At 43.1% G+C, this 26,896-nt stretch overlaps 1 protein-coding gene across 1 annotated transcript in view; it reads right to left on the minus strand.

The window, feature by feature from the left end:
- The window catches only part of NIPSNAP2 (nipsnap homolog 2), a 102,527-nt gene that overhangs the window by 58,927 nt on the left and 16,704 nt on the right, over positions 1–26,896 (minus strand). Inside the window, exons 2-4 of the mRNA XM_086954578.1 lie at positions 9,016–9,155; positions 8,893–8,938; positions 1,525–1,619 (exon numbers count right to left, since the gene is read on the minus strand). Coding sequence (XP_086810704.1) covers positions 1,525–1,619; positions 8,893–8,938; positions 9,016–9,155 — 281 coding nt within the window. The remainder of the gene's footprint in view (positions 1–1,524; positions 1,620–8,892; positions 8,939–9,015; positions 9,156–26,896) is intronic.

Here is a 26,896-nt window from a genome sequence, read left to right on the forward strand (position 1 = left end):
AAACACAAAAAGCTTAAGAAAAATAGGGTCCAGTTACACTTTTTTCAAAAGTAAGAAATCTGAACCTCTTCTAAAAAAAAATCTATAAATAGCAATGACAAACTGCACACTACAGGTCATTAGGGAGGGCGCAAAAGTGACTGTCTACCTAAAGAAATAAACATGAGCAATGAGATTCACGAGTAGAAAAGGTGCAATTGTACGATAAACAGGCTAGAAATCTGGATTTAAAAGGATAAGTGTCCTTAAAATAAAATATGATACAAGTAGTACTTCCAATCTAGAGCTAGCAATATTTTAAAAAACTGTTCAATAATACCCCTAGGAAGATTTGTACATCCAACTGGGTAGATAAAAACACACTAAAGTGAATAAGGCTGAGAAAGCGAATGTGCAGTATACCCATAAATGCAAACACGTGCTGTTGCTTTGGGTTTAGAAGTGATTGATAAGGCTGTTGAAAAAGAGTACATAACTGATGAGGATCTGGAGCAGTCGGTGATGTTCCATGTTTGTCTTGAACTGATGTTTTCCTTATATTATCGTTTACATCCCGAAGCAATAACCACATGGATACCAAACATGTATGTAACTCAGTTTGAATTAACCAGATCATTTGGCTATAATCAAACAAGTCTGTGAAGTCATGTTAACATTAAATGTTTTAACTTTTGATTTGTACTTCAGTGTTATAGGTGATCAGGACGATTTGACGTTTGTTTTTATTATTTTATTTTCTGCAGGTGATACCACCACATTCCATAATGAGAATGTAATGTAAGTTTATTCAGCACTAAGACAAATGTAGTGTTCCAAAGCACCAGTAGATTAAACCTGTATAAAACAATGGCATGAATTATTTATCATTAAGGTTAAACTCCAACTTTCATGAAAATGGCCTTAAGTGTTTTCTGAATTATCTACCACACTTGCAAGCCTTTACAACCAGTTAAAACACTGGGACTGAAATAGCTGTATAATTAACCGGACATTTACAATATTCAACAAATTTTCTATTTACGACACACAAAAAAATAAGTTAAATTATGCATACCTACAGAAAAAGCAAATTCTCACATAACTACTGTTTTGCCATTATAAAACTTGAGCTTGATAGTCGCACAGCATATGATGTAGGTTGATGTATCAATAAAAAACGGTAAAAAGCATTATAGTAGTGATATACATGCCAAAGGAAACACTGCAAGAGTCACTTTAAAATAGAAGGCAAAGAAAAACATAAGCCGTGCATTTATAAGGATTGTGTCGCATCACACTTCAATAATCCTAAATGTAGATTTAAATGCATCTATTATGTAATTTAGGAATTTACAGAATAAGTGAGACATACATGACATCATAAACTTGCAGTAAGTTTGACCTCTGATCTCATGTTTTAAATGTACAGTATCACTCGGCACACAAAGATTATTAACAGGTGGATAAGCGTTTTAAGAAAATATCTGGCAAGCAAACACTGTTACAGTTAGCACATTTATATTCTGTTATACTGCTATCTCATACCAGCCTGATCTTGTTCTCCGTACCACGTGTTCCAAGTTCCCACCAGAGTGCACGGGTAGTTTTTTTCTTCATGAATCTTTGGCAGCACCTCTTCACTTAAAAACAAGGAATATTGACACTATATTGCATTCTTCTCGGTGCCCATAAATCATCAAATGCCACTAATAACTAAATTATTAAGAAATCAGTCTAATGTGTGACTTTTGTTTCAAGACGGACTTGAACCTTTCATCCAATTGTTCAAGCAAGGTTATAAAGCAGATACAATCTATGTCAATCAAGTAGCATGTCACAATGCTACTTTATTGAGGAAAATGACAAATGTTAAAGATTTCGATAGACCTCTTTCAGCCATGTGTCCCTAATAACATACAAGACTACGGTTTGGAATTAGGTCAATGAGAATTATTAAGCACAGTTTAATAAACAGTGGACCTCCAACAGCCAGGAGCACTAAGGAGTCATGGAACCAACATAGTCTACTCTGGGGGGCAAACCGAAATAATGAACTTACCATTTAAGATCAATTATTTGGCAGAGCTTACCATCACAAAAGCTTGTGATGAAAAATGTGGTACATAAATGCTTAAAAGTAAGCAAAGCCACACAATCATCAACTGTTGTTCTATATATGTTCACAATTGAATTAAAAACATAACTCTTAAAAAACTACCCATACCTAGGCACCTTGAAATGAAGCCCAAAACAGTAAAGTGTTCTACACAAAAATTCAATTCATAACGAAAAAAAGTTGTGCTTGTGATCATAATTAGCTGAGTATGTAATGTCAATTTAATAGGAGAATAAGTAGCATATCTGCGTTGTTATGGTATGCAGATTTGGAGAGTGCACTATCACCCAGGAGGGTATCCTGGCACTGAGTATGTGTCACTATAGCCAAACCTTTGGCCTAGTGGGACTTTTACGAAATGTCAGGCCTTGAGCTTCTTGCAGAATACAAGATTTAAGGAGGAGGCTCTTATGTGTAACAAAGGGTTGTTCCATGCTGTAGGAGCAATGTTGGAGAAGGCTCGGCCGTATGATATGGTTTTCAGTATACTTGGGATGTGTGCAAATAGTTGTCCGGACCAGCGGAGGTGTCTGGAAGGTTTGTGAACGCAGATTAGATTGCAGATGTATGCTGAGCCAGTGTTTTGTAGAGTCTTGAAAGTGTGGGTGAGGAATTTGAATTGGTATTTAGCTAATCAAGCACAACATGTGGAACACTTAAAGGCATCCTGAGTACATAATGCTGGCAGAACCTGCTACAGCCAATTGATTTAAGACTACAGGATGTGAATGTAAGAGTACACTATTCTCTTGACTTTGCTGCTTCGAAAGATGGCAGCCTACACAAGCCAGATACGTTGTTGGATGTGAACTTGCTAAAGTGGCCATCACAAGGAATGCAGAGCAGATGAATTACTAGAATTACTAGAAGGGCCTCAGATGGATAGGGTCTGCTGGCACTGTACTTCTGTAGAACAGGGGGCATAGGTCAGTGTCGCTTGCAGAATGATCAAGGGAGAGCTGATGGCACCAGAAGAGAAGTCTCGATGGTGAAGCAGGGAGTGGGTGCATATCAAGAGGAGAAAAGTCTTTCTGTGTAAATCAGCTAGCGTGTGAGTGTGAGCCTTCGCAAGCCTTTAAGGAGATGGGAAAGAGTAAACATCACAGGACATGCAGACGCCGTTCTCTAAGAGGGACTTCCTGACGTCAGTCTTAGTAAGCTGTGTTGTGGGAAAACGAAGGACATGAGAGGCTAAGTTGACCAAATGGAAGATTTGAGAAGGGAGGCAGAAGGAGCTATAAAACTGTAAAGAGACCAGATAGCAGGTGGGGGTTGTGACAAAGTACTCACACTTCACCTTCTGTATTTCAGGAGAGGATTGAAGAGTCACTGGAATGGACTTGCAAGCTATGCCACCATTTCTCCTCCAAAAATGGATCACTTATCTGTATGGATTACCATATCCAAGCTGATTACTAAAATCCCAGTCCTATGGTTTGTACCACTGTCCAAGGTTTTGTGGGATGCAAAGTCAGACATTGACTGGTACAAGCCAAATAAGATTTTGCAACCTTTCAATGAAATGCACGGTGGTAGAATATGAAGAATGGTTATTGTTCAGAAATGCCTGAGCCGAACCTTGCTCAAAAAGATAAATACCAACAAATTCATAAGTGTCACAACCAATAGCCTAGGCCTCAATATTGCTTAAAATTATACAAAGAAACTGAATTCTAAGGTGTTATCAATGTCAAATCAGCATTTCGAAAAAAGGCATCAGTAGAGATAAATTAGTATATCTTGAACTGGATGTTTGACTACTTTTTTTTTTCTTTGTATTGTTTATGTGGACAGTCTGAGGTTTGCGTATAAATTACTGAGGCCTGGTACACGATTCATAACTTTCTCAAACATAATATGCAAAACAGCCATCTTAGTGATCGGAAATAAGGGCGAAGCAAAGTAGATGTTGTGCCTTTATGGGCTTTGAATGTTTTAAGAAGGGACATATCCTGAATGTCACTTTAATGAATGAGATACCAGTTAATTTAGGTTACCTTGTTTCTAGCACGACCATGGTATCTGAATTTGGAACGCAAGCCTAATATTGCATAACTTTATGCTCCTTAGGGGAGCTGGTATTGGGACATTTATGGCCACATTGGAAAGGAGCTCCTTTACTTTAAAATTATAACAGACATTCTACCCTGGGGGATGTTAAGCGAGGATCGGTCTTGAAATCTTTTCAAGATCTGCAGAGGGACTTTCAAATGCAGAAAACTGAATTTTATAGATATCTTCAGTTCCGCCATGCTCTCTCCCCTAGCTTGGTGGGGTTAGAGACGCTTTCTGAGTTTAGCCCAATTGAGGCGAAGGTATTTATGGGAGATCTCCAAGACCATAAGATTTCTAAAATCTACCAGAATGGGCTGGATTTTTGCATGGGCTTGGAGGTCCCCATTTTTGCGGCAAGGGGGTGTCTGCACAAACATTTTAAAATTTGAAAGAGATGGGCGGACTAGCCAGGCCTGCAGTTGGAGCCAGACTCTACGGCAGGGCCCCATGACCCAGTATAATCTTATTTCGGTTGATGCAAGATGCAGTTTTAGGTGTAATAGAGTGCTGGAGTCAACGAGGCGGCTGCATTTCCTAACGATATGCGTATCGAGGTGAGAGGATAGTGAGATGGGGGGGGGGGGGCAGGTTTGTTATGTTATAGTTTCTCTGTTGATCTGTTTTTTTCATCTGTATTGCGTTCCATTTTTCCTCGATTATTCTTTTATAAAAGTCAAAGTCATAATGATGTAAGTTTATTGTACAGAATTTTCTGGGGTTCAGGTCTCTGCTCTTTGTGAGCTATTTAAAAAAAAATTATAACAGATATGATTGTGAACGCAGATTAGATTGTAGAGGTATGACGCGCTGAATGCAAGTGTGTTGATACAAATAGCATATAAGAATATTAGGTGAACACCTGTGATTTGTGGACGATTTTGGGAAGAGTGATTCAGAGGTAAAGGCAAAGATTTACCAGAACTATACAACATGCAAACACAGCTTTGTGTTGTATGCAAAGTTTTTTTAAACGTTAAACCTAAACACAAAAATATAATGCCTGGTACCAACGGGAAAATTATTTTTTTTAAACTTGTCACTGGGGAAATTGTCTGCAGTGGTGGAATAGCACACTACAAGCAGTTGGGTGCCATTATTTTCACAAAGACCCCACTTTAACAGAGGGTTTGTGTGTCAGTGGAAGGGGCAGAGGGGGAGAGAGGGGAGGGGGTGTGGGAGTGGGTGTGTGTTTTCATTAATAAATAGTAATTGTTCCTCAAAAAAGATGGATGCTGATAGAATTCAGTTTCTCTTTATTAGTGCCTACCATTTGTGCACGATCTCAGGATTTACGCTATTGGTTTGGTCACATTCTATGAGGTAAGGTTTGATCCAATGTCTTCCATTCACACAAGCGAGGTCTTTGCACAGGCTATAATCACATGTCATAATAAAAACAACTTCTGCTTGTGCTATGGGTATAAAAAATGGCATGGACATTTGGATCATAGGAACACTTCCTCTACAAAGACAACGTCCAGTCTGTTCTTTAGGCAAGTACGCACAAGGGTGAATCAATGCACCCTAAAGCACTGGTGCAAATGGCACATTTAGGAAATGGTACTCTAGGTAGTGGGAGAAGAACAAACAAAAATAGGTGTGATCATTCCTGTAAGGGCTGAGTGCCTTTTGAAGGATGGAGAGAAAGGTTAGGCTTTGCTATGGCAGCATGGAATCAATGACTCCCACCCCGCCCACAAAAAAGTGACGTTTTCTCAAGGCAAGAGGTGTTTGAAGTTGCATTGGACAGAATTTTGCATAAATCTAAACTAAACAAGAAAGTCATAAATAGAAAAGGTTTTTGGACAATGAAAAGTCTAAAAGGATACTCCTTGACATGGCATACTACACAGTTTCTAAATACCATCCAATATCATTAATTCGACCTGGGCGGTTGCAGTATCTGAAGACAATAAAGGGCCGTTCTTGACAAACCAAGATGAGCGGAGCTCACCTGAACACACAGCAGAGGGCATGCCAAATATTTTTATTTGCCAGTTTCTTACATTTGCAAATGATTTGTCGCTTTTTTCAGGAAAAAGTTACAACTGAATATTTTGTGATTTTAAATGTATTAGTCTTAACATTCATTCAGCAGTCTCAGATGCGACTTGAACATTAGCACCTTAGACAGGAGCTGAACTGGTCATTCTTGACAGGAACATGGCCTGTTCATAGGCATTCCCTTCATGTGATGGATACATTGGTCCCGCAGGGGTTACAAATTTTGCGACCTGATCATACAGGAAAAACAAGCAGTAGAGTGGCCTCTATTTTCAGTTCCAAAGTTCTTGTAAATGTACAATTTTCTCTTGAAGAATGCCTTCTAGTTTAATTCTATTACAATATATCTGTAATCTAATTCTGAAAGGTAATAAATGGAAATTGTGGACCAAATAAGAAGTTCATTAACACCATCTATTTAGTGTTGTGAAAACGTTTTTTACTATGGATATATTAATTTAGAGTGAATATCCAATTCATATTAATTCTATAATGACCCATAGGAGTTTATTTCCCTGTAGTCTATGAAACAACAATAATAATCTACAACACATTAAAAAACACCTAACTAATGCGGCCACAATCGTCCACGCTAAATGCACCTCTCCAACGTTACTGGGACTCATTCTCCTCCACACCTAACTCAGACACAATTTGGGCCAGTACTTGGGAGTCCACCACTCACCACAAAATTTGCCCTACTCTGTCACAGACCAAGTTCTGGCTCCTTCATAAAGCCTTCTGGACGCCTAGGAGGTTGTTTTTACATAAAATCAAACCTGACGACACGTGTTGGAACTGTACGGGTGAGGGAGGTGACCTGGAACACCTAATCTTCAAATGCCCCTGTGTTACCTCTTATTGGGACAGAATCTTTGGTTTCATAAATAAAGTCCTCCATATCACCTTACCAAGAGAATTTTCAACGCTTGTTCTAGGTTTTGCCAAAGCTGTCACACTCAATGATGATGACAAAGCCCTACTGGACCTGTTGCTGACGGCTGGGGTCAAAATCATACTTAATAACTGGAAAAGCACGAACAAAGCTTCTTTTCCCCACTGGTTGAATTGGGTCTCCCACTTAAGAGGTGCGGACAACATATCCTTAACTTCTACCCCATGGAGACCGCCACTCAGGAAACTTTGGTCATCACTAGACGAACACTTTGACTCATTCCAACCTCCTTGAAAATTGGTCTCATGCTACTCTGAGCGCTTCATATCATAGCTGTTATGTATATCTTTCCTATGTGTATAGGGTTGGTTCACGCAAATGTATAACTCATGTTGCCTCTGCTCTTGAGTGGTGGTGCCAATTTTTTCCTCAGGTCATGTTTACAAACTGTCGTATACCTCTGGACGCAATGCTCAGCTATCTGCCTTCTGTTCAATATATGTGGAACCTTATTTGTTTTTTCTGGACGTGCTTGTTTTACTGGAATCAATTTGCTGTGCTAGTACCAAATTTTATACTTCATTTTCTTATGATTTTCTTACAGTACTGTATTTAATTTATCGGACCCGATCTTTCTTGTAATGATGTATCTCTTTGTAGCTCCTAATAAAAATATTTGAACACAAAAAAAAAACACCTTTGTTAAATCTAGTTACCAATCAGACCAACCTAAAAATGGCTCCTTCATAATTATCCAAATGTTTATCAAATTAATTTAGCAATGAATGGGGAAGTTTGTTCAATAAGAGATTATGCAATTCAGCCAATGAAAATCCACTACTTACGTACTATCTCTTCAATACTCAAACTTCATTAAATGGTCTGACAAATTCCTACAATAATCATTCAGAGGTGTTGGTCGTCTAAGACCCCTGCCCCCATGACACTCAAACTGCAGTCAATTGCGTGCTTGTCTCATGGCATTCAATGGATTAAAAGGTTACTAGCAGAAAACAAGCAATGTGCTGGTGCCAAGCCCCAGTTAACACAAGGGAGCACAATGATTTTCTGAACTCAATACTGCCATAAGCAGGTTACAATTTTCTCAAATTAGAGTTGTTTTTAGAAAACATTCCTTCATACTTTTTTATGTGCTACATAAAATCAAATATTCATCCAAAATTGCTGGTCGTCAGTTCTGCTATTAAGTCAACTACTCGCTGTTACTCTAATACTTTTTTGGGGATGTCTTGCTAGTTGGTTCGTTACTGTAATTTCTCCATTTTACTACAGAGGTGTAATCTGAGAGCTGAAAACGCTTTTTCACTAATAATGCAGTGGATATTACAACAATGGTTTTGACAAAACAATCGAGGCGTCTGGTGATACAGCACATAAAAATGACTTAATTTTATTTGTCGCATGGAACTCTCAAATATAATTTCTATGGCCTTTATTTTACAGAAAGACTGTACATCTTACTAAAAACAAAATGTTTTCTTTCTCCATTTTTCATGTACAATAAATACTTTAAATGGATTGAAAATGTGTTTTCGAACAATATATGCACGTTACGATGTGCAAAATGCTGATATACTGCAATGCACTCTCCATTAATTAACACATATCTCAAGTTAAAGTACGAGAATTGGGCTTTGTTATTTACCAATTTCAGAGGACAGCCTCAGGTACATGATGCCTACATGTGCTGGACAGAAAAATCCAAAAAGTCACTAATCGTGATAACTACATGCACTATTACCCAACACTGACCACAACAGGATACTTGTGGCTATGATACTCAACTGACACTCTAAAACCATAATTTAGAAACCACACTTACCACAGCTTGTTGTAGGCTTCCAGGTATTCTGGCTTCACGTTATGAACTGAAAAGCAAACATTCATCTGTCAGTTTAGCACAAACAAACAGAAATTACTTCAAAAGAGTCAGTTTGATACTTACACTGTATTTTGTACAGACTACTCGTCTCTCTTTTGGCCAGAAGATTGGAGTGGGCATCTTTTCGTGGATCGACTTTACGGACGAAGAGGGATTTTAACCAGCTGTCTTCTCGAGCTCGGTTACTCGATGATGCCAGTCCCCTAAACAAGTAGATTGGTCGGTCAATCAAGCTGTTCATCCATATTGTTTTCTATATGAATTTCTGTAACAGCAAGCAAAGGTGTTCTAGGTCCTACTGCAAATAAGAAACGAAATGCCCCCTCGTAGCCTAGGTCGGTATCAGACGACGTCCATATTTGGAATGCAGTGAGCCCCTTGCATGCCCTGGGCACTGGTGCTACTACACCTGCTGTACTACTGATAGCTATGCCACTGCTTATGGCTCTTTGAGGTTATCACTCACCCGTCTTTCCTCTACCCTCCCTATCTTCATCCCACTCTTCTCCGATCTCCCTCTTCCTTTAAGGCCTTTTCCTTGTTATTCTTTTCAATGCCTCTCTTCGTCCACCTGTCCTTTATCCTTATCTCTTTCCTCCACTATACTTAAATCTGCTCTCCTTGCTCCCCTTCACCCTTCTTTCCACCCTTTCCTCTCTAGTTTCCTCTCTTTGCTAGCTACATAAAACCCTTCTCTTCCTCACTCTACATTTGCTCTCCTTACCTTTTGTCTATACCCTTCATCTATTTCTGCTCCTTTTTCTCCTCCATATCCCTTTGTTTCTCATTTCCTTTCTCACTGACCATACTTCCTTCACCCTCCTGTAACATATTACTTGCCCTCCTGTTTACTTACACGTTCTATTTTCCCCCCATCCTCCCTCTCCTCCATGTCTCATTTAGCCTCTTCTCCCTAGCTCGTGTTTTTCCCTTTATTTTCTGCTCAATCTTCTTAACTTTTACCCTCTCTTTCTCTCTCCACTCGCAACTTCTTTCCACTTCGGTTTCATATCTTCTTTCTCCTGTCCCCTCCTATCCTTCTTTACATAATATTTGCTGTTCATATCTTTTCTCACTTCCTTCTTTTCATATGTAACCCTCCAACCATATTTCTCGTTTTATTTCTTTTAGACATATCCTTTAATTTCACCCTATAAAGCACCCTTCCTCCTCCAATTTCAGATGCGGCTCCCAGGAGCGTGACTTTTAAAAAGACACACACTGGGCGAAAGTTAAACTGAAGACAGTACAAGGAATGCTGGCTCCCCTCACCACTATGCCCGGTGCCTCTGCACCATTGATAGCTACGTGTACGTGGATTTCTGTGATAGTATTCACAGCCAAATAGTCTGCTGACCCAGCAGCTACTTCGGACACGATCTTGTGTGGTGCACTACAAGCAAAGCACAAATGCAAAGGCAGTTATGCTGCCTAGTCCATAAAACCATCAATGGACAAGGACCAAAATACCTAGAAAAAAAACTTAAGAACCACTGTCCGGTCAGAAAGCTGAGATCCTCCAGCAAGGTGTTGCTAACTATTCCCAGAGTCCGCACAGCCAGAAATGTGGACATGGCCTTCTCCAAAATAGCCCCTGAAACCTGGAACAACCTGCCCCAATATATTAGGGCTGAACCAAACCATATGAGATTCCGAAGAAACCTAAAAACCCGGCTTTTCTAATTATCTGACCACTGTCCCTAATTGAGGTTCTGCAAGGGCTCTGAGACCTACGGGTGATTTATGCGCTATATAAATACAATTACACATAAACACAACATGGCCTGACAGCTATTTTTTTATAATGCAGTACATAACAGTCCCGTGCAACAAGGAAGGATGCTTACTTCAAGAAAAATAGAGAAACATGAGAGATAAAAAACTCAAGTTGTATAAAAATATTTAAAAAGTGAATAAAGCATGTGCAAGCTGGTAGTTAATGTGTATATGTTAGCTATGATTTCGTTTTTATTTTCTTAGCGTTTTGCGGCCACCCAAGGAATAAGACTTAAACGTACAACTAAACTACATAATGGACACATACAACAGCCATGAGATAGGCTCTATTATATCCCCATGTTATATAATTAAAGTAATTTAAATGCGTTCAACCTAAATTCACGCGATATGAATGCCAGTGAGTACTGTAGATGCGTTAAACTTTGACAAGTTTGAATCCAAATGGGTGCAGCTCAGCCGTTTATCATCCTGCAGTTTACAAGTAAACTGTCAGGTAATACTCATTTACTATGCTAACCTGAAGTGACAAATGCCACATAAAAACATGTTCTTTTATTTGTTTTTGAACTCTCATTAAATTATAGGTAGTGAATTTTCCACAGGCTTTTAGGCAATTAATGGAAAAGTTTGAACGTTTTGTGTGCATCGGTTTTTGCTTATAAAAAGAGTTATACGTATTTTAGCAAACATTATCACATGTTGAAAGAGCTGAAACAGCACGTAACAGGCAAGCAGAGCGCTATTATGGATTACGTTGTTTTCTTTAATGGGTATAGGTATGGATGATGAGAACCGATTTCTGGGCTTCTATGGTTGTGAAAATATATTTGTGTGAGAAGAATCGACAAGTCAGCCACATGTGGTTGTGTATCATATTTTTGGCGAACGTTGACCTTTTATTTCTTCTTTACGGGGGAAAAACAAACGTTAGTTTAAAAAAATTTAAATCAACTTTTAAATCAACTTTTTAGTGTGATCGAACTTATGTGCATATGAAATCAAGAGGACCACCAGAATATAGAATTATATTTTTATTTCCATTATTCAATTTGTTTATTTGGTTTATAACTTTTTAAGAAAATACGCTATTAATTTACTAAAACACAATTTTAGGGCAATACTGTTCGATGTGTAAACTTTTCTAAAGTTCTAGCTACTGCACAACCAATAGGCTATTCTCTGGATAAATGTAGAATAGGTTCATGCAGTATATCACAGGATTAAAATTAAGAACATATAATACAATTTACAAAATAAATAGAACAAATCGTAAAAAAAACGTATTGAGCGAAATTATACAAAAACAGATGATAGGAATCGGAGATATGGATTGTTAAATGCGTAAGACAAAAAGCACCACGAAAAAGTAAAGGGCGAATCAATATGCATAGACTGTGTCTTAGGAGCGATTGAAGGCAGACTCCGACGGCAAGGGTGATTTGCAATCCTTGTGGGTCACATGGTGACAAGTTTGATCTTCGGAAATTTTCACTTTTTTTATTTTCAGCTTTTTCCAGCAGAGTAAGGGGGTGATGCTGAAGCAGTAGCTTCCTCAGTGTTATCAAGCCCCTTTGAAGCTGAACTGAACGCCGACCAACTTAAAAAAACACACACACACCAAAATAAAAAATAAAATAATAATTTAAAAAAACGAAGATAGCACCTCTACTCAGGATAGATAACCTAACCCCGCTAGAAACAATTCAACACTACACGCTTGCGTCCCACCCACACCCCCGCCATCATAAGCCATATTAACAAGCAACCACCACTTTAAGAGGCATATTATCCAACAACTCCTCCATAGCCCATCAGGTGCCACACGATTTACGCTGTTCTATGTATATAATCTGAAATGAAGTCACTTTTAAGTTTGCGCTATATAAAAATACATAAATACATCAATAAATAAACAATTGTAAAGCGCATTACTACAGTGTGATAAACCTAAGACGCCAATCAATGCTGTGCTACATGACTGGTGTGTGTGTGTGGCTCTGTGTGTGTGTGTGTGTGGCTCTCTGCGTGTGTGTGTGTGGCTCTCTGTGTGTGTGTGTGTGGCTCTCTGCGTGTGTGTGTGTGTGTGTGGCTCTCTGTGTGTGCGTGTGTGGCTCTCTGTGTGTGCGTGTGTGGCTCTCTGTGTGTGCGTGTGCGCGTTCGTGCGTGCGTGTGTGTTAGTTTGTGGCATTTGCAAGAGATTAAGCTATTGGCATTGTAAATGACAATGCCATTTATTTATCTGTTTCCAAAACAGAAATAACCATTTTGTCATTTACAATGCCAATAGCTCTAACTTTTGCAAAGGCGAGACCGTTGCATTGTAAATGCTTGTTTTTAAGGCAGGAGATTATTAAGTGATCTGCCCAGAACCACAGGACAGCGAGTTGACACATACTCTCAAACCTGGTTTCCCAGTTCTGAATTCGGCTTCTTTCAGAGTATCACCACATCCTCTCCCACTTATTTGCAATTGTCCCATAGCAGCCTCAAACTCAAATGGTTACAGAAAAAAGTGAAACAAGCAATAATAACCTTTTAAAAATTGTAATTAAAGAATTTATAAGGAATGACTAGAAGAAGCTGAGTTTTATATATATCTCCAGAGATCGAACATAAAGCTTTGTGGGAATTATACAGATACGAGAAGCCTTTATACATGCAATACATTAATATTGATGTTAAAGAATGTCAACAGAAGAGTTTCACTAGGCCTTCTTGGAGGCAAGGAAGTTTCAGTTCAGAAAAATCGAAGTACGTTTTTCAAACATGCGGGCAATCAACACTATCTAAAATTATGGTAGTGCGAGGAACAGACTTTGAACCAAGCAGAGCCTGTGAGCATCTAAGAAATTATTAAAGAAAGCATGTAAGATACAAGCTTTCTTTAATAATTTCTAGACTGTTAACCCCTTCGATGTTCATGACGGAACCCAGCCGCCATGAGCCACGGGTGGCCTGTGCGCATGACGGCTGGGTTCCGTCACGACCACGCCCGCGATTGGAATGTCCAGCACCGGGCTGGAATTCCTGCCGCAGGCAAGGTGTTAATGAAGGCCAAGTCCTGGATGGTTCCATATTAGTTGAACAAAGGGGATTGAATGACCTCGTAACCTGGCTTACTTGGAGTAATATCTTATGAATGTATGTCGATAATTCACACTGTACCCATTTTGCAGATGAACTGCCTGCCTACTAAATGTCCTGCACTTCTCACTTCAGAGCACGAATGCAGCATAGTTTTGACTATTCAGGGAGGATAAAGGGTGGTAGGTACCATTTTCTCTTTCTGCAGCCTGTAAATTGCGAGGCTCATAGGAACTGGCTGCAACTAAGAAAGTATATACAGGAGTCAGGTTGCAAAACATAAGAAAAGACTGAAAGCAGGGGTGCTAAGCTAAGCTAGTGGGAAAGCTACCTTATAGAACTCCATAAATCGACTATAGAGCACTCCCATTTTAGAAAAATATCCGATTTGAGTTCTGTTGATGAGACTGACAATCTATATCCGCTCCCTCAGGAAAACAAATTGAGCTCTATATCAAGAAGGCGAAAACTTCAGCAGTCATGGTCCGGACAAGATACCAATAAAAGTCTTGCAAAGTGATCTGTTGAAGTGGGGCGCGTTTCTGGCACCCCTTTTCTGAAACGTTTATGCCACTGCTCAATTTGCTTATCCATGGAATGGGAGTATCATTATTCCAATACTGAAAAAGGGCTGCCAATCTAACCCAGGGAACTATCTGTAAATCACACTTTTGGATGCCACAGGGAAAATATTTGCTGCAAGCATTTTTGAGCATCTAAGAGAATGGGCTTTCTCCAAGGGCATTATTCTGAAGTTTCAAGCAGACTTTCAGCCCAATCATTCTTTAATTGATGACATAGGTATACCACAGTCAATAATTGCTAAGGATGTTCTATCTAAATCTCAAGTAATATATAGCCTATTTGTCGATTTCTCAACAGCTTTTGATAGGTGTAGAGACCGTCGCTCGGGAGGAAACCAAAGGAAATAGGGATGCCGGTCTCACTTTTGAGGCTAATCATAGCCTTACATATGTAAACATGGTGTAAAGTTCAGATGGGAGGTGACAAAGGCCTGACTCATAAGATCTCCAATCAGAATGGTCTAAAGCATGGTTGTCCACTAGCTACCCTCCTGTTCTTACTCGATATAAGCGATTTACCAGAGATTTTTCAGAAAGTAAACAATTCCCTCCTAAAGTAGCTTTAGAAAATATACCCCATTGGCCTTACAGAAAAATATAGATGCCCTCACAAAATACTCAAACAAACCACATAAAGGTGAACATTTCTAAGACCAATATAGTCCCATTTAGGGGTAGGAAACACCATATCCAATATGAATGGAAATTAGGCAATACAACAATTGAGGTGGCAAAAGCATATACCTACCTCGAGAGGGTCTTTTCGCAAACCCTAGAAGTTCACTCCCACCTACTTTGGATGAATCAAAAAGCAGTGGCACATACAAATGCATTAAGGACATTTTATTCTTACTCAGGCAACAGGCACTTTCAAGCTCTTTTAGAAGTTTATAGGGCAAACATTATACCTCCATAGCTAGATGGGAGTGTTCTGAATAATGCTTAAGGCAAATTACTACAGCAACTAATCCTATTGAGCGAGGCTGTTCCAGTACAGATCCTGCGCTTAGAACTCGCCATAGCAAGTGCATGCTCAATAGCTCTTGCCAGTATAATAACATAGGCTGTCATACTACCTCATGCAGAGGAAGGCTCTTTAAAGGCCTTATTGAAATATGAAACTTCTAAGTCAGGGAAAAACCATGATACCTTTCTAACAAATCTCAAGGCAGCCTTAGAGTATTTTCAATGTAATGACACCATCCTTCAATCCTTATCCCCACCACACCTGAAGCATTTCTTGAAAAATAGGACTCTCCGATTAAGTTACGAGCTTGATAAGGCGCATTGCTTTCAACTTTCTCATTATATTGGCATGGAGTTGTCCAAAGGTGCATGAATTTTGGAAAAAGGTTACAGGTATACTGACAGAAATGGTGAGGGAACAGATAGAATGTAATATGAAAGTATGTTTATTAGGCACCGGCTCAAAATAAGAGCTGTACAACACAAACTGGTGGCCATAGCTTTACTCTTGGCGAAACGTAGTCTCTATTCACTGGGGTGGCGGACCTGCACCCACGCATGAACCTTTGTTGAAAGATATAGCATATTGTCGTGACCAACTTACATGTTATGCTGAAGAACTACCCAGCACATCAAGGCCGCGTGAAATTTGGAGTCCATTCACTGCGTATATGATGACTAGAAAAGAAGACTAATGACGTTCTGTATGACATCAATTCACACACTGTTTGTTTCAGCCATAGTCTGTGTTTCGCTATCACTACTGAATTGTTGCTGTGATGTATCCAAATAATAAATTTTTTCTGTAAACATGAAAATAATGATGTACTTCATGGTTGTTATACTATAAAATCAATAAACAAAAACAAAAAAACTCATTATAAAGCTCTCACCTCTACTATCCAGTTTAAGCGCTCTCAAAAATAAGAAAGATTTACTTTACAGCAGAGAATCAGGAGATGTAATATCATGCTGCGTTTAGGTATACTCCCTCTAAAAGCTCATACAAGAAGTTGGAGTAACCAAGATTAAGAAAGTGGGGTTTGCGATGAATGCTATAATGGAACTCAGGATTTAATACAGGTTTTAAGTTTATGTTCCAATAAGGAGGTAGTGGAGGCTAGAAATCGTTTTATAGAATCTGTTTTTAGATATAACCTCGCCTCCATTACTAATCAGATTGCTTTTTTTAAATCCCCACCAAATAAATTTGTCGTAAACTGTACAAATTTATAAATTCTATTTTATTCATGTTCTAAAATGACCTTTTTTAATGTGTATAGATTTTTTTTAAAGTGATAGCAGTATGTATAATTGTTGATCTCGTAAGAAATCTAAAACTATAAAAATAAAATGTACAAAATTAAATTGGCAAACGGTGCAAGGTGTCAACCACTAAAAAAAAACAAAAATTGCCCTTTCCGACAGGGAGAGTGCCAGTGCCTTACCATTTATCTTTCTAGCTTGACATTTTATGTGCACCGCAGACAGGGGAAATTCTTCACATCATACTGCCCCAAAATGCTTTTTCAGTCTAGTTCTTCCTTTCCTCTTAAAGGGCCTATGACCTCTTCGAGTATTCACAGAGAAAGATGCTAGGTAATTGCCCTCAACACCTAACCTAATGAAGGTTCCTAAATAACTTCAGCTGGATCTAAGCATTGCCAATATTGTGCCTTTGGATGGTTCTACAATATGACATATGAAACAAATGTAAAGATTCCCTTTTCATATGTTTTTGGTAAGGAGACTGCAGTCTCTAAGAGATCCAAGTCAGAGATAGTTGGTGAAACACTAGGTTGTATCTGAGGCTGTATAAGGATTGACAAATTTACAATTTCAGCAAGATAAATCTATTTCAAATATTTGAATCATACATCAAAAAACAGAAATTTTTTCATTTTTATAACAAGTATTTTATACATTCTCATTGGCTCTATTTGATGTATGATTCAAATATTTGAAATAGAGACTTAGAGACTGCAGTCTCCTTACCAAAAGCATATGAAAAGGGAATCTTTACATTTGTTTCATAGTACTTAACCCCTCCCTTTTCATAAAAGGGTTTCTCCTTAAAAACTTTTTTTATTATCTACAATATGAGATACAGTGAGACTCTGACAATTAATGAACAAGTTACTTGCCTTCGGTAAAGCATTATCTGATAGAGACTATCTAGCTGCAGATTCCTTACCTTTGAATTTCCCAGGCGTCAGACTGAATCCAGAAGATTTTTGCTGAGCAATACTCCATGTGCGCACCGTCGGGTGGCTCCATTCGGGTCCGCGTGACATCGTCAGTTATGATGTTGCGGTACCTATAAAGGTCCTACCCAGGCGCACGGACGTCAGTAGTTTTCGTTCTTTCCATGCCAGAAGCACAGAGCCATGAGGTAACTGATGTAGTCGTGTGCTAACTTGGGCTCTGAAAGGGGGAGTAACCCTAGCCCTATAAAATTAGTTTGCAATGCAGGGAGGCATGGGTGAGGCTGTACTGAATCTGCAGCTAGATAGTCTCTAACAGATAATGCGTTACCGAAGGGTAGTAACATGTTCATCTCATAGACTTCTAACTGCATATTTCTTATCTTTGAATTAGATACCCAAGCCATACCGTCCCAGCAGTGGGCTGCCGACCAATATCTTAAAAACAGAGTGGGCGAAATGCCCATCTCTGCGGACCTGACTTCCCAGGTAGTAGTGTTTTGCAAACGTGTACAAAGATGCCCACATTGCTGCCCGACAACTGTCCAGGACTGGGACACCCCAAGCCAAGTCCGAAGTTGCAGCCTTTCCCCTGGTGAAAATAGCTCCTTAATCCCTCAGGAGGCAGCTTCTTTGCCAGGGCATAACAGATCTTAACAGAGAAAATGACCCAGCTAGAGACGGTTCTTTTCTGCACTGCCCTTTCCTTCTTCGCTCCAAAGTACACCACAAAGAGTTGGTTGTCATCCTGGGAACCCTTTTGTGCAGTCAAGTCGGTTGGGAAGCTCCTCCTTAGAGAGATGTTGGGGAGCAAAGAAGGTGGGCAATGTGATGGATTGACCCAAATGGAACGAGGTCATGACCTTTGGTAAAAAGGAAGCCCGAGTGCGAAGCACCACTTTGTCTGGAAAAGACATTAGATAGGGAGGCGATCAAGATAACGCCTGCAACTCACTCACCCTCTGGGCAGATGTAATCGCCACTTCAAAGTCTGTTTTGATGGTCAACAACCAGAGGGGACAGTTATGCAAAGGCTCAAAGTGAGCACACTTTAAGTAGGTAATAAACAAATTAAGGTCCGGCTGAGGCATAACAAAGGGCGTGGAAACAAGGGAGCCAGCCTTTTTAGAAATCTATGTATCATAGGAGACAAAGAGAGAAGACTGGTCTGGCAGCCGCAAGAAAGCAGACAGAGCAGAAAGGTAACCCTTGAGAGTTCCCAAGGCAGAGCCCTGCTGGGCAAAGGTCAGAATGAATATAGAAACAGTGGAAAGAGAAGGAGAAAGAAGGTCAATAGACCATTCTGTACAGTAAAAAACACATTTCTGCCAGCAGCAAGTGTATACCATCTTAGTGGAGGGCTGTCTGGCCGCCAAAATAACGTTACAAATTTTGGGAGTAAGGTCAAATGCTATCTACTGCCACCGCTCAATCTCCACACATGGAGGCGCAGAGTTGGCCGGTTTGGATGGAGGACCCTGCTCTGCTGCTGCGACAGAAGATCCTCCCGAAGGAGCAGCCTGGTCAGAGGATCAATGCTCATTTTCAGAAGCTCTAGATACCACACTCTACCCACCCAGTCCATAGCCACAAGGATGACTTGGGCCTAATCACTGGGCAGGAGTGGTAGGGGTGGAAATGCGTACAGGCTTGAGTTCCACTTGCAACAAAAAGCAGAAACGAGAAATAGCCTCCTTGGAAACTCAGTATTGCCGACATTATACGTTCTCTTCCGAGGCGAACAAATCTAACCAAGTTATAATAATACAGAATTTTGTATAGCGCGAACAGCTACCTCACGAGGAGGTGTCCCGGCGCTGAGAGAACAAGTGTATCAGACCATGGAGGCTGGAGAGGGTAACATTTAGCGAGACTGGGTAAACAGCCAGGTTTTCAGCAGGTGTTTAAAACAGGCTTCAGATGGGGCCTGTTGGAGGGTGATGGGTAGTGAGTTCCATAGATTGGCCACATTGGCCGAGAAGGTTCGTCCGCCCAGCCGGGCTCTTTTTACTCTAGGGGCTGTCAGACGCACATGGTTGTTGGATCTGAGCGAACGAGATTGGGAATACCTTGGAAGTCGAACTTTCAGGTAATTTGGGCAGTTTCCATATAAGGATCTGAAGGCCAGAGTAAGTGCTTTGAATTTTATTCTACTAGCAACTGGTAACCAGTGAAGGGAGAGGAGGTACGGAGAGACTGAGTGCTTGAACGGAATCCTCATTAAAAGTCTCGCAGCCGCATTTTGAACCAGTTGTAGTTGCTGTATAAGGTACTTTGGTAGGCCCAAATACAGACCGTTGGCGTAATCCAGCCTGGATGTGACTGTGGCGTGGACTACGGTTTTTCGGCAGCTGACTGGTAGAAGTCGAAGAATCTGACGTAGATTCCTCAACTTGCTCATACAGCAGCCAGCAACTTGCTGTATGTGTGAAACAAAGGACAACTTATCATCCCACCGCACACCTAGATTTCTTGCAGAATGGCTAGGCGAGGGAGCTATACCCATCTCTGCCGGCCACCATAAGTCAGATGGTGGGGGGGGGGGGGTCTCTGCCAAAGAAGATCATCTCAGTTTTACTAGTGTTGAGTTTTAATTTATTGGTGTTCATCCAGCAGGCTACGTCTTGTAGGCACCCCTTAAAATTTGAGAAGGATGCCTCTGATACTTCTGAGTATGGGAACACCAATTGGGTATCGTCGGCGTATGAGATTGCCTTGATCCCCCAATTGGCGATCAGCGTAAAGAGTGGAGCCAGGTAGACATTAAATAAAAGTGGGCTCAAAGCCGAGCCCTGTGGAACGCCACAGTTCAGTGCTTTAGGTGTAGAAAAGACGTCCCTTAATGCCACCTTCTGAGTTCTTTGAGTCAGATAGGACTGTAGCCACTTCAGTGCCTGACCCTGGATGCCTATCTCCGCTAGTCGAGACAGTAGTATAGCGTGGTCGACCGTGTCAAAGGCGGCCGACAGATCCAGGAGCACCAGCATCGCTGAGTCTCCCGAGTCCATCGACCACCTTACTGACTCTGCCACCTCAATTAAAGCTGTTTCGGTGCTAAAACCAGGTCGGAAGCCTGATTGCGTCTCATGTAGAGTTTTGTTGTATTCAATGAATTGATTTAATTGCCGCTGGATAACTTTTTCAAGCATTTTGCCTGGTGCTGCAAGGAGGGAGATTGGACGGAGATTATTGAGATCCTTAGGGTCCCCATTAGATTTTTTCTTTAGGGGGAGAAGAGTGGCATGTTTCCAAATATCCGGGAACACCCCCGATGAGATGGACAAATTCAAAATGCGTTGAATAGCGGGGGCCACGAAATCAGCTATGCGGCTCCAGAGTTTAGGAGGGCAAGGGTCGTCTGGCGAGCCCGATTTGCAACGACTTAGTTCCTGCTTTACCGTATTTAGGTCACCATTGATGAGACCTTGCACCGACTGGAGACGCCAATTTTAATCCACTAGGCATCAACGGCCGAGTTAGTCTGTCTTGGCATTCAGAGAACCTGCCAGGTGCTGAACTACCAGGTTTATGCCCTGCTGTTCCAGCCATGTCCAGAGACGCAGGGGCTCTCTGCAAATGGTCCACAACCCCACCCCACCCTGTTTGTTGCAGTACCACATGGCGGTGGTGTTGCCTGGATTTTAAATCACAATTATGGAAATGCCACTTTAAGAAAGTTGTCATTTTCTTGTTCTAACCATTTAGTGCCTTCAGACTGCATTCTGGGTCACATGATTAGGTGTTGGAAGGATGGTCCATCTCTGATTTGATGATGAGCACTCACCTAACACACTTGCAAATCTCAAAAGCTGTGCCTGAGCACACTCACAAAGGGTTTGACACTAGTTTCTTGTGAACCAAGACAAGCCAGAGCCAGGATAGGGAAGCAGGAAATTCCAAGCACCTCTGGGGGTGGAAACCTCCAGAACCCTCTCAGACTTTAACCCCTTACATGCTGATGACGAACCCCAGCGTCATGCACTATGGTGCTCGTGTACTGATGACGGCTGGGGTTCGTCACGGCCCGCCCCTGTTCGTGCTGTTTACAGCACACCAGGGGAATCGCGGCCGCATGGAAAGGGTTAAATTGGTCACCGGGTATAAATAATAGACTCTCAAACCCAACTCTTCAGTACACCTTTGGAAGACACAGAATGACGGTGTGCTGCTCTGCACGAAGGTCTGTTCTGGAACAACTAAATAATTAACAGTGACAAATGCAAAATAATGGTGTGGAAAAAGAAAACTTGAATTTCAATGCAGCATTAACAACAGTAACCCGGAGGTAGTAATACTCGCAAAAGACAATAACAACAAAGAAAAAAAAAAAAGATAAAATCCAAAGGCCCCCGATATCTTAAGATTTAACCAATGTGATGGCTCAGTATTTATAAGCCAAATGTTAAAGGCAGTTTCCCGCAACACTATTTAAATAGTTTTACATGGAGGTGAAATTAGTCTTAGAAAAGTAAAATTTATTATGGGGCTCTTGAAGATGCACTAGACTGCAAAACGTTACTAGCTATCAGTATAGGAACTTTGCGAGTGACCACTACAATCTGAACATCAATGTATAAACTTCATAATAAACTTTTTTTTTTTTTTATAACTTTATTTTTGTCGCAGATTCATATAGTAAACATACAATTGTGCCGACAGTTTCATTATTGATCCTTATACTCAACAGTTCTACAAGCATTCTTTACACTGCCAATCAGCCCACATCCCGAGGGCCGGGCGGCAGAAGGTGGCATCGTATCCAATCTGAGGAAGAATATCCTCAGGCTTTTGTACGGCAGGATGTCCTGATCTGCTTTTGGCTTTTCTCCCCCAATTATTTCCCCCCAACTCCCCAATAGACCTCCCCCCCAACTTGGCATCATGAAATAAGAACGTGTACACAGTCCGTTCACCTCATTATGGCACTCCCAGGGACAGATACGACAGTAATACGCGACAATACTGAAAAAGAGAGAAACGTCTAGGCAACATATCTCAATGACTATCATGGTGGAACATTTATGTGCGTGTCAGGCTAGGCCCTACCCCAGATCAGGGCCCCCTCCCCCCCACCTCGCTGTCAGACCCCGAGTCCTCAGGGGTAAATAGCTCCGCACTCGTGCCATCTGAGTCCACGGCAGACGCCCCCAGCACTCTCGTCATTCTCCACGCAAGGAGGTCGTCCTGCAGTTTCTCATCCCTACGCACACTCTGCATGAAAGTTTCCTCTGCCAGGGACCATTCTCCCACATCCCGAAGCCATTGTGTAACCTCCGGAGCCCTCTGCCCCATCCATGTGATTGCGACCCTTCTCAGTGCCAACACCAACAACAGTTGCAACATTTTATACGGGAGCTTACACTTCCTAGGTTTGGGGACCAAGGCCAACAAACAGTGGAGGGGAGTCAGCTCCATCCGGATCTCGGTAATAGTGCAAATGTGCTCCACCACCGATCGCCAGAAGGCCTGAACTAATGGGCAGTCCCAGGCCAGATGGAGGAAGGTTGCACCTCCCGCACCACACAGAGGACAGTCGTCCCTCTTTTCCGGGGAAATACGCCTCAGAGAAACCGGGGTCACATATGTACGATGCATAAAGTTGAAATGAGTTAACTTAAATCGCGCATTACACGATACTTTCCGGGTAAGGGTGCCCACTCGTTTGTGCTTTTCTGGTTCTAATGCCATCCCCAGGTCAGCTTCCCATGCCGCCCAGGCCGGTGGGACTGGTGGAATGGAGTCCTGCCGCATGGCGGAGTACAATAAAGTTATCAGCCTCTTACCCCTACCGCAGGAGAGGATGACATTGAGTGTGCGGGACGTCGGTGATGCCTCGGGAAATTGTGGCCAAGTATCTCGTGCCATTTCATGAAGGCCCCCATACTGTAAATACTGGCCCCCACTTAGCCCAAAAGGTCTCCGTAGCCCGTTCCGCGGACACAAAAACGTCATCCGGGTAGAGGTCCGCCAACAACTCACAGCCACCCGCTCTCCATTCACGGAATGACATGTGTTCCTCCATGGCCACCACTGGGGCCAGAATCCATAGTGGCAGCTCCCTATGAAAGGGGGCCCTCCGTAAGATTCTTTCCACAAATCGCTGCCATATGGCCGCGGTGTGGCGCACTATATACGGCAGTGCCCCATCCGCCCCCCCTCCCATGCATCAGGGCCAATTGTACCGTCCTCTCGTCCGCTCTACCCGCCAGGAGTTGCCTCTCTCAATTGTCCGAGTCGGCGCACCACCTGGCCGCTGGCAATAATTGGGCCGCGTAGTAGTATAGGTCGAATCTCGGCGCCTCCAGCCCCCCTTCCTCCCAGCTCCGGACAACCGTGTGTAGGGCAACTCTACTACGCCTGCCCGCCCACAATAAGGACGTAAGGAGCATATTAAGGGTGCGAAAGATCCGAGGTGGAAGCGGACATAGAGAATTTTGCAGGACGTAGAGCATCCTCGGTAGCATCACCATTTTAGCTACCGCTAGGCGTCCCATCAACGAGAGAGGCAATGTGTTCCAAAAAGACACAGACTGTCATATGGCGTTAACCACCCAGTCCGCATTACGGGCCAGTAATTGCTCATCAGATGGCGCCACTTGGATCCCCAAGTAGCGGAAAGCCTCTAGTTCCCATCTTAGTTCCAGGTGTGGGAGGTCCCCATGTGTTTCCACCCCAAATCCCGCCAATGGGAAGATCAGGGACTTCTCTGCGTTAATGCGCAGGCCTGAGGCCGAGCCAAAACGGTCCAGCAACTGTAGTAACACCGGCAGCGAGTCCTGCGGGGAAGTCAAATAAAATAACGCATTGTCGGCGTACAGGGAGACCTGTGTACAGTGTCCCCCACTTTGATCCCCCACTGAGACATCGTGGTACGGACGGCAACCGCCAGGGGTTCAATCGCCAAGGCAAACAGGAGTGGCGAGAGGGGACACCCCTGGCGGGTGCCCCTCCCCAATGCCCAATCGGCCGAGCGTGCGGCCCCCAGTTTAACCCTAGCTCGAGGCGACTTATACAGTAACTCGATCCATTTGCAAAATACGGGCCCCAACCCAACTCCCCGGAGCACCTCCTGCAAGTACCCCCAACTGACCGTGTCAAAAGCTTTAGCCAAGTCTATCGAGACCAGGACCTGGGGGTCCTCCCTGTCACGCACTTTGTGTAGGATATGATTTAACCGCCGCAGGTTCATCGCGGTGTTGCGGCCGGGGATAAACCCACACTGATCCTGGTGAACCAGTTGTGCCATGCGTGGTGCCAGGCCAGCAGCCAAGAGTTTGGTCAGGATTTTCACGTCCGTGTTGATCATGGTTTTAGGGCGGAACGCTGATGGATCACAACCGTCTCCACCCGGTTTTAGGAGCATGCAAATCTCCCCATCATACATTGTGGGCGGGAGGGAGCCATCCTCCAATGCCTTAAGAAAGACCTGCAGGAGGAGGGGGGCGAGTACATCCCCGAACGTCTGGTAGAATTCGGAGGGGAATCCATCCCTACCCGGAGACTTGGCCCCCGACAGGCCAGCCATGGCCACTTTCAACTCACGCAAAGTCAGTGCCTCATCTAGTTCCTTTGCCTCCTCCCTCGATAGGGTCTGGAGAGGCAGTCCCTGAAGATACGGTTGGTACCCGGCTTCCGTGACCATGGGATCCGCCGCATATACCTGTTGCAAGTGGGACTGTAGGACATGGAGAATATCCGTCTCCGAGTGTACCATCACTCCGTCCGGACCCCTCAGAGCAACTATCCGTTCCGGGGTTGATTCCCTCCTCAAAATCCAGGCCAACAATCGGCCCGACTTGTCCCCTTCCCGGTGGAGACGCTGCCTAAATTGGCCCAAGGTAAACCTATCCAGTCTCGTAAGTATGTCGTGCACGCGCTCCCGGGCCTCACGCTCCGACGCCAATTCTGGTTCCCCAGGGTCTAGAGAGGCCTGACGAAGCAGCAGAGTGTCCTCCGCTTCCCGCAATTCACGGGTTAACTGTCGCCGGACCCCGTAAGTGAGGCCCATGCGTACACCTCGCACTACGGCTTTCAATGCATCCCACCTCATAGCGAGGGGCGCATCATCCCCTTCCCAGTTCAACCCAATATAGTCCGTGAGGGCCGTCTGTGCGCGATCCCGTCCCACTTGGTCCTGTAAAAGGTCCGTTGGCATCCGCCAAGGGCGGGGGCGGCAAGGCCGGTCAGCCCACTGCGTAGCGCACAGCACAGGAGAGTGGTCGGACAAGAAACGGGCCAGGTGTGTGATTGTTAATGAAAACGATGCGTCAATGTTCGCCGCCAGGACTCTATCTAGTCTGCTATAGGTGTTGTGGAGTGTAGCAGGTATATAGTTTCTGTGAGGGGTGGCCCCTTCGCCAAACATCTATAGCCCCCAAATTTGACATTACCTCGCGCAGCTTTGCCGTCATGCGAGGCTTCGTACCCACCCGGGGGGGTGCCTGTCCAGGACGGGGTCTAAGACACAATTAAAATCTCCGAACCAGAGGAGAGGGTCATCTATATCTGACACTAGGACCTCCTGAATTTGGGAATAGAAGGCCGCCTCATCAACATTGGGCGCATATGAATTAAGCAGCGTAAGGTCTCTTCCATCCAGTTTCACTCTCAACAACAGGTACCTGCCCTCAATCTCAGCCTCAACATACTGCACCGCTAGGGGGACACCAGGGGCCACCCAGATCAAAACCCCCCGTACATACGTAGAAAAAGAGGAGTGAAACATCTGACCCCTCCATTTTTTAGCCAGCTTTTGCGCCCCGTCCTCGTTCAGGTGCGTCTCTTGTAAACATGCAATAGGAACGCCATGCCTCCGGAGAAAGGACAATACCCTGTGCCTTTTGGTGCAAGTGCCCAACCCACGCACGTTCCATGTCATGAATTTGTATCCCATGTTCTCTGTGGTCGCCCTGCCGGGCCAAAAAGTCCACTGCCAGTATACCGCCTAAGAGCCCGAACAATTGTACACCTGATGCTCATAACAAAACTTTGTTTCTTAACCTTCAAGGAACCCATCCCCCCACCCCCACCCACGAGCAGGATAACGAGAACAACCCAACATGTCACCCCGCCCTTCCCCTGCTGGTGCCAGGACGTGCACAGCCACCCCACACATCCCACACAACACATCACACCCCTCACAACTACAACACACAACCACCCCCCCCCCCCAGCTCCCCGCGTGACCCAATGCGAATGAAAAATACACCCAGCTCTGCATGAAAAGTCTCAACAACAAAAAGTCTAATGTCGATCCCACCCGCCCCATCCCAAACTCTGGATCCCCCAGGGCGAGAGACTCTCTCCTCTCCCTCCCTCCCCCCCCCCCCCCCCCCAGCAATGCGCAGACAGGTACTTCGGGTCACA

The sequence above is a fragment of the Lissotriton vulgaris genome, chromosome 2_1 (assembly GCF_964263255.1).
Source record: "Lissotriton vulgaris chromosome 2_1, aLisVul1.2, whole genome shotgun sequence".
In the NCBI taxonomy this organism is placed as follows: domain Eukaryota; kingdom Metazoa; phylum Chordata; class Amphibia; order Caudata; family Salamandridae; genus Lissotriton; species Lissotriton vulgaris.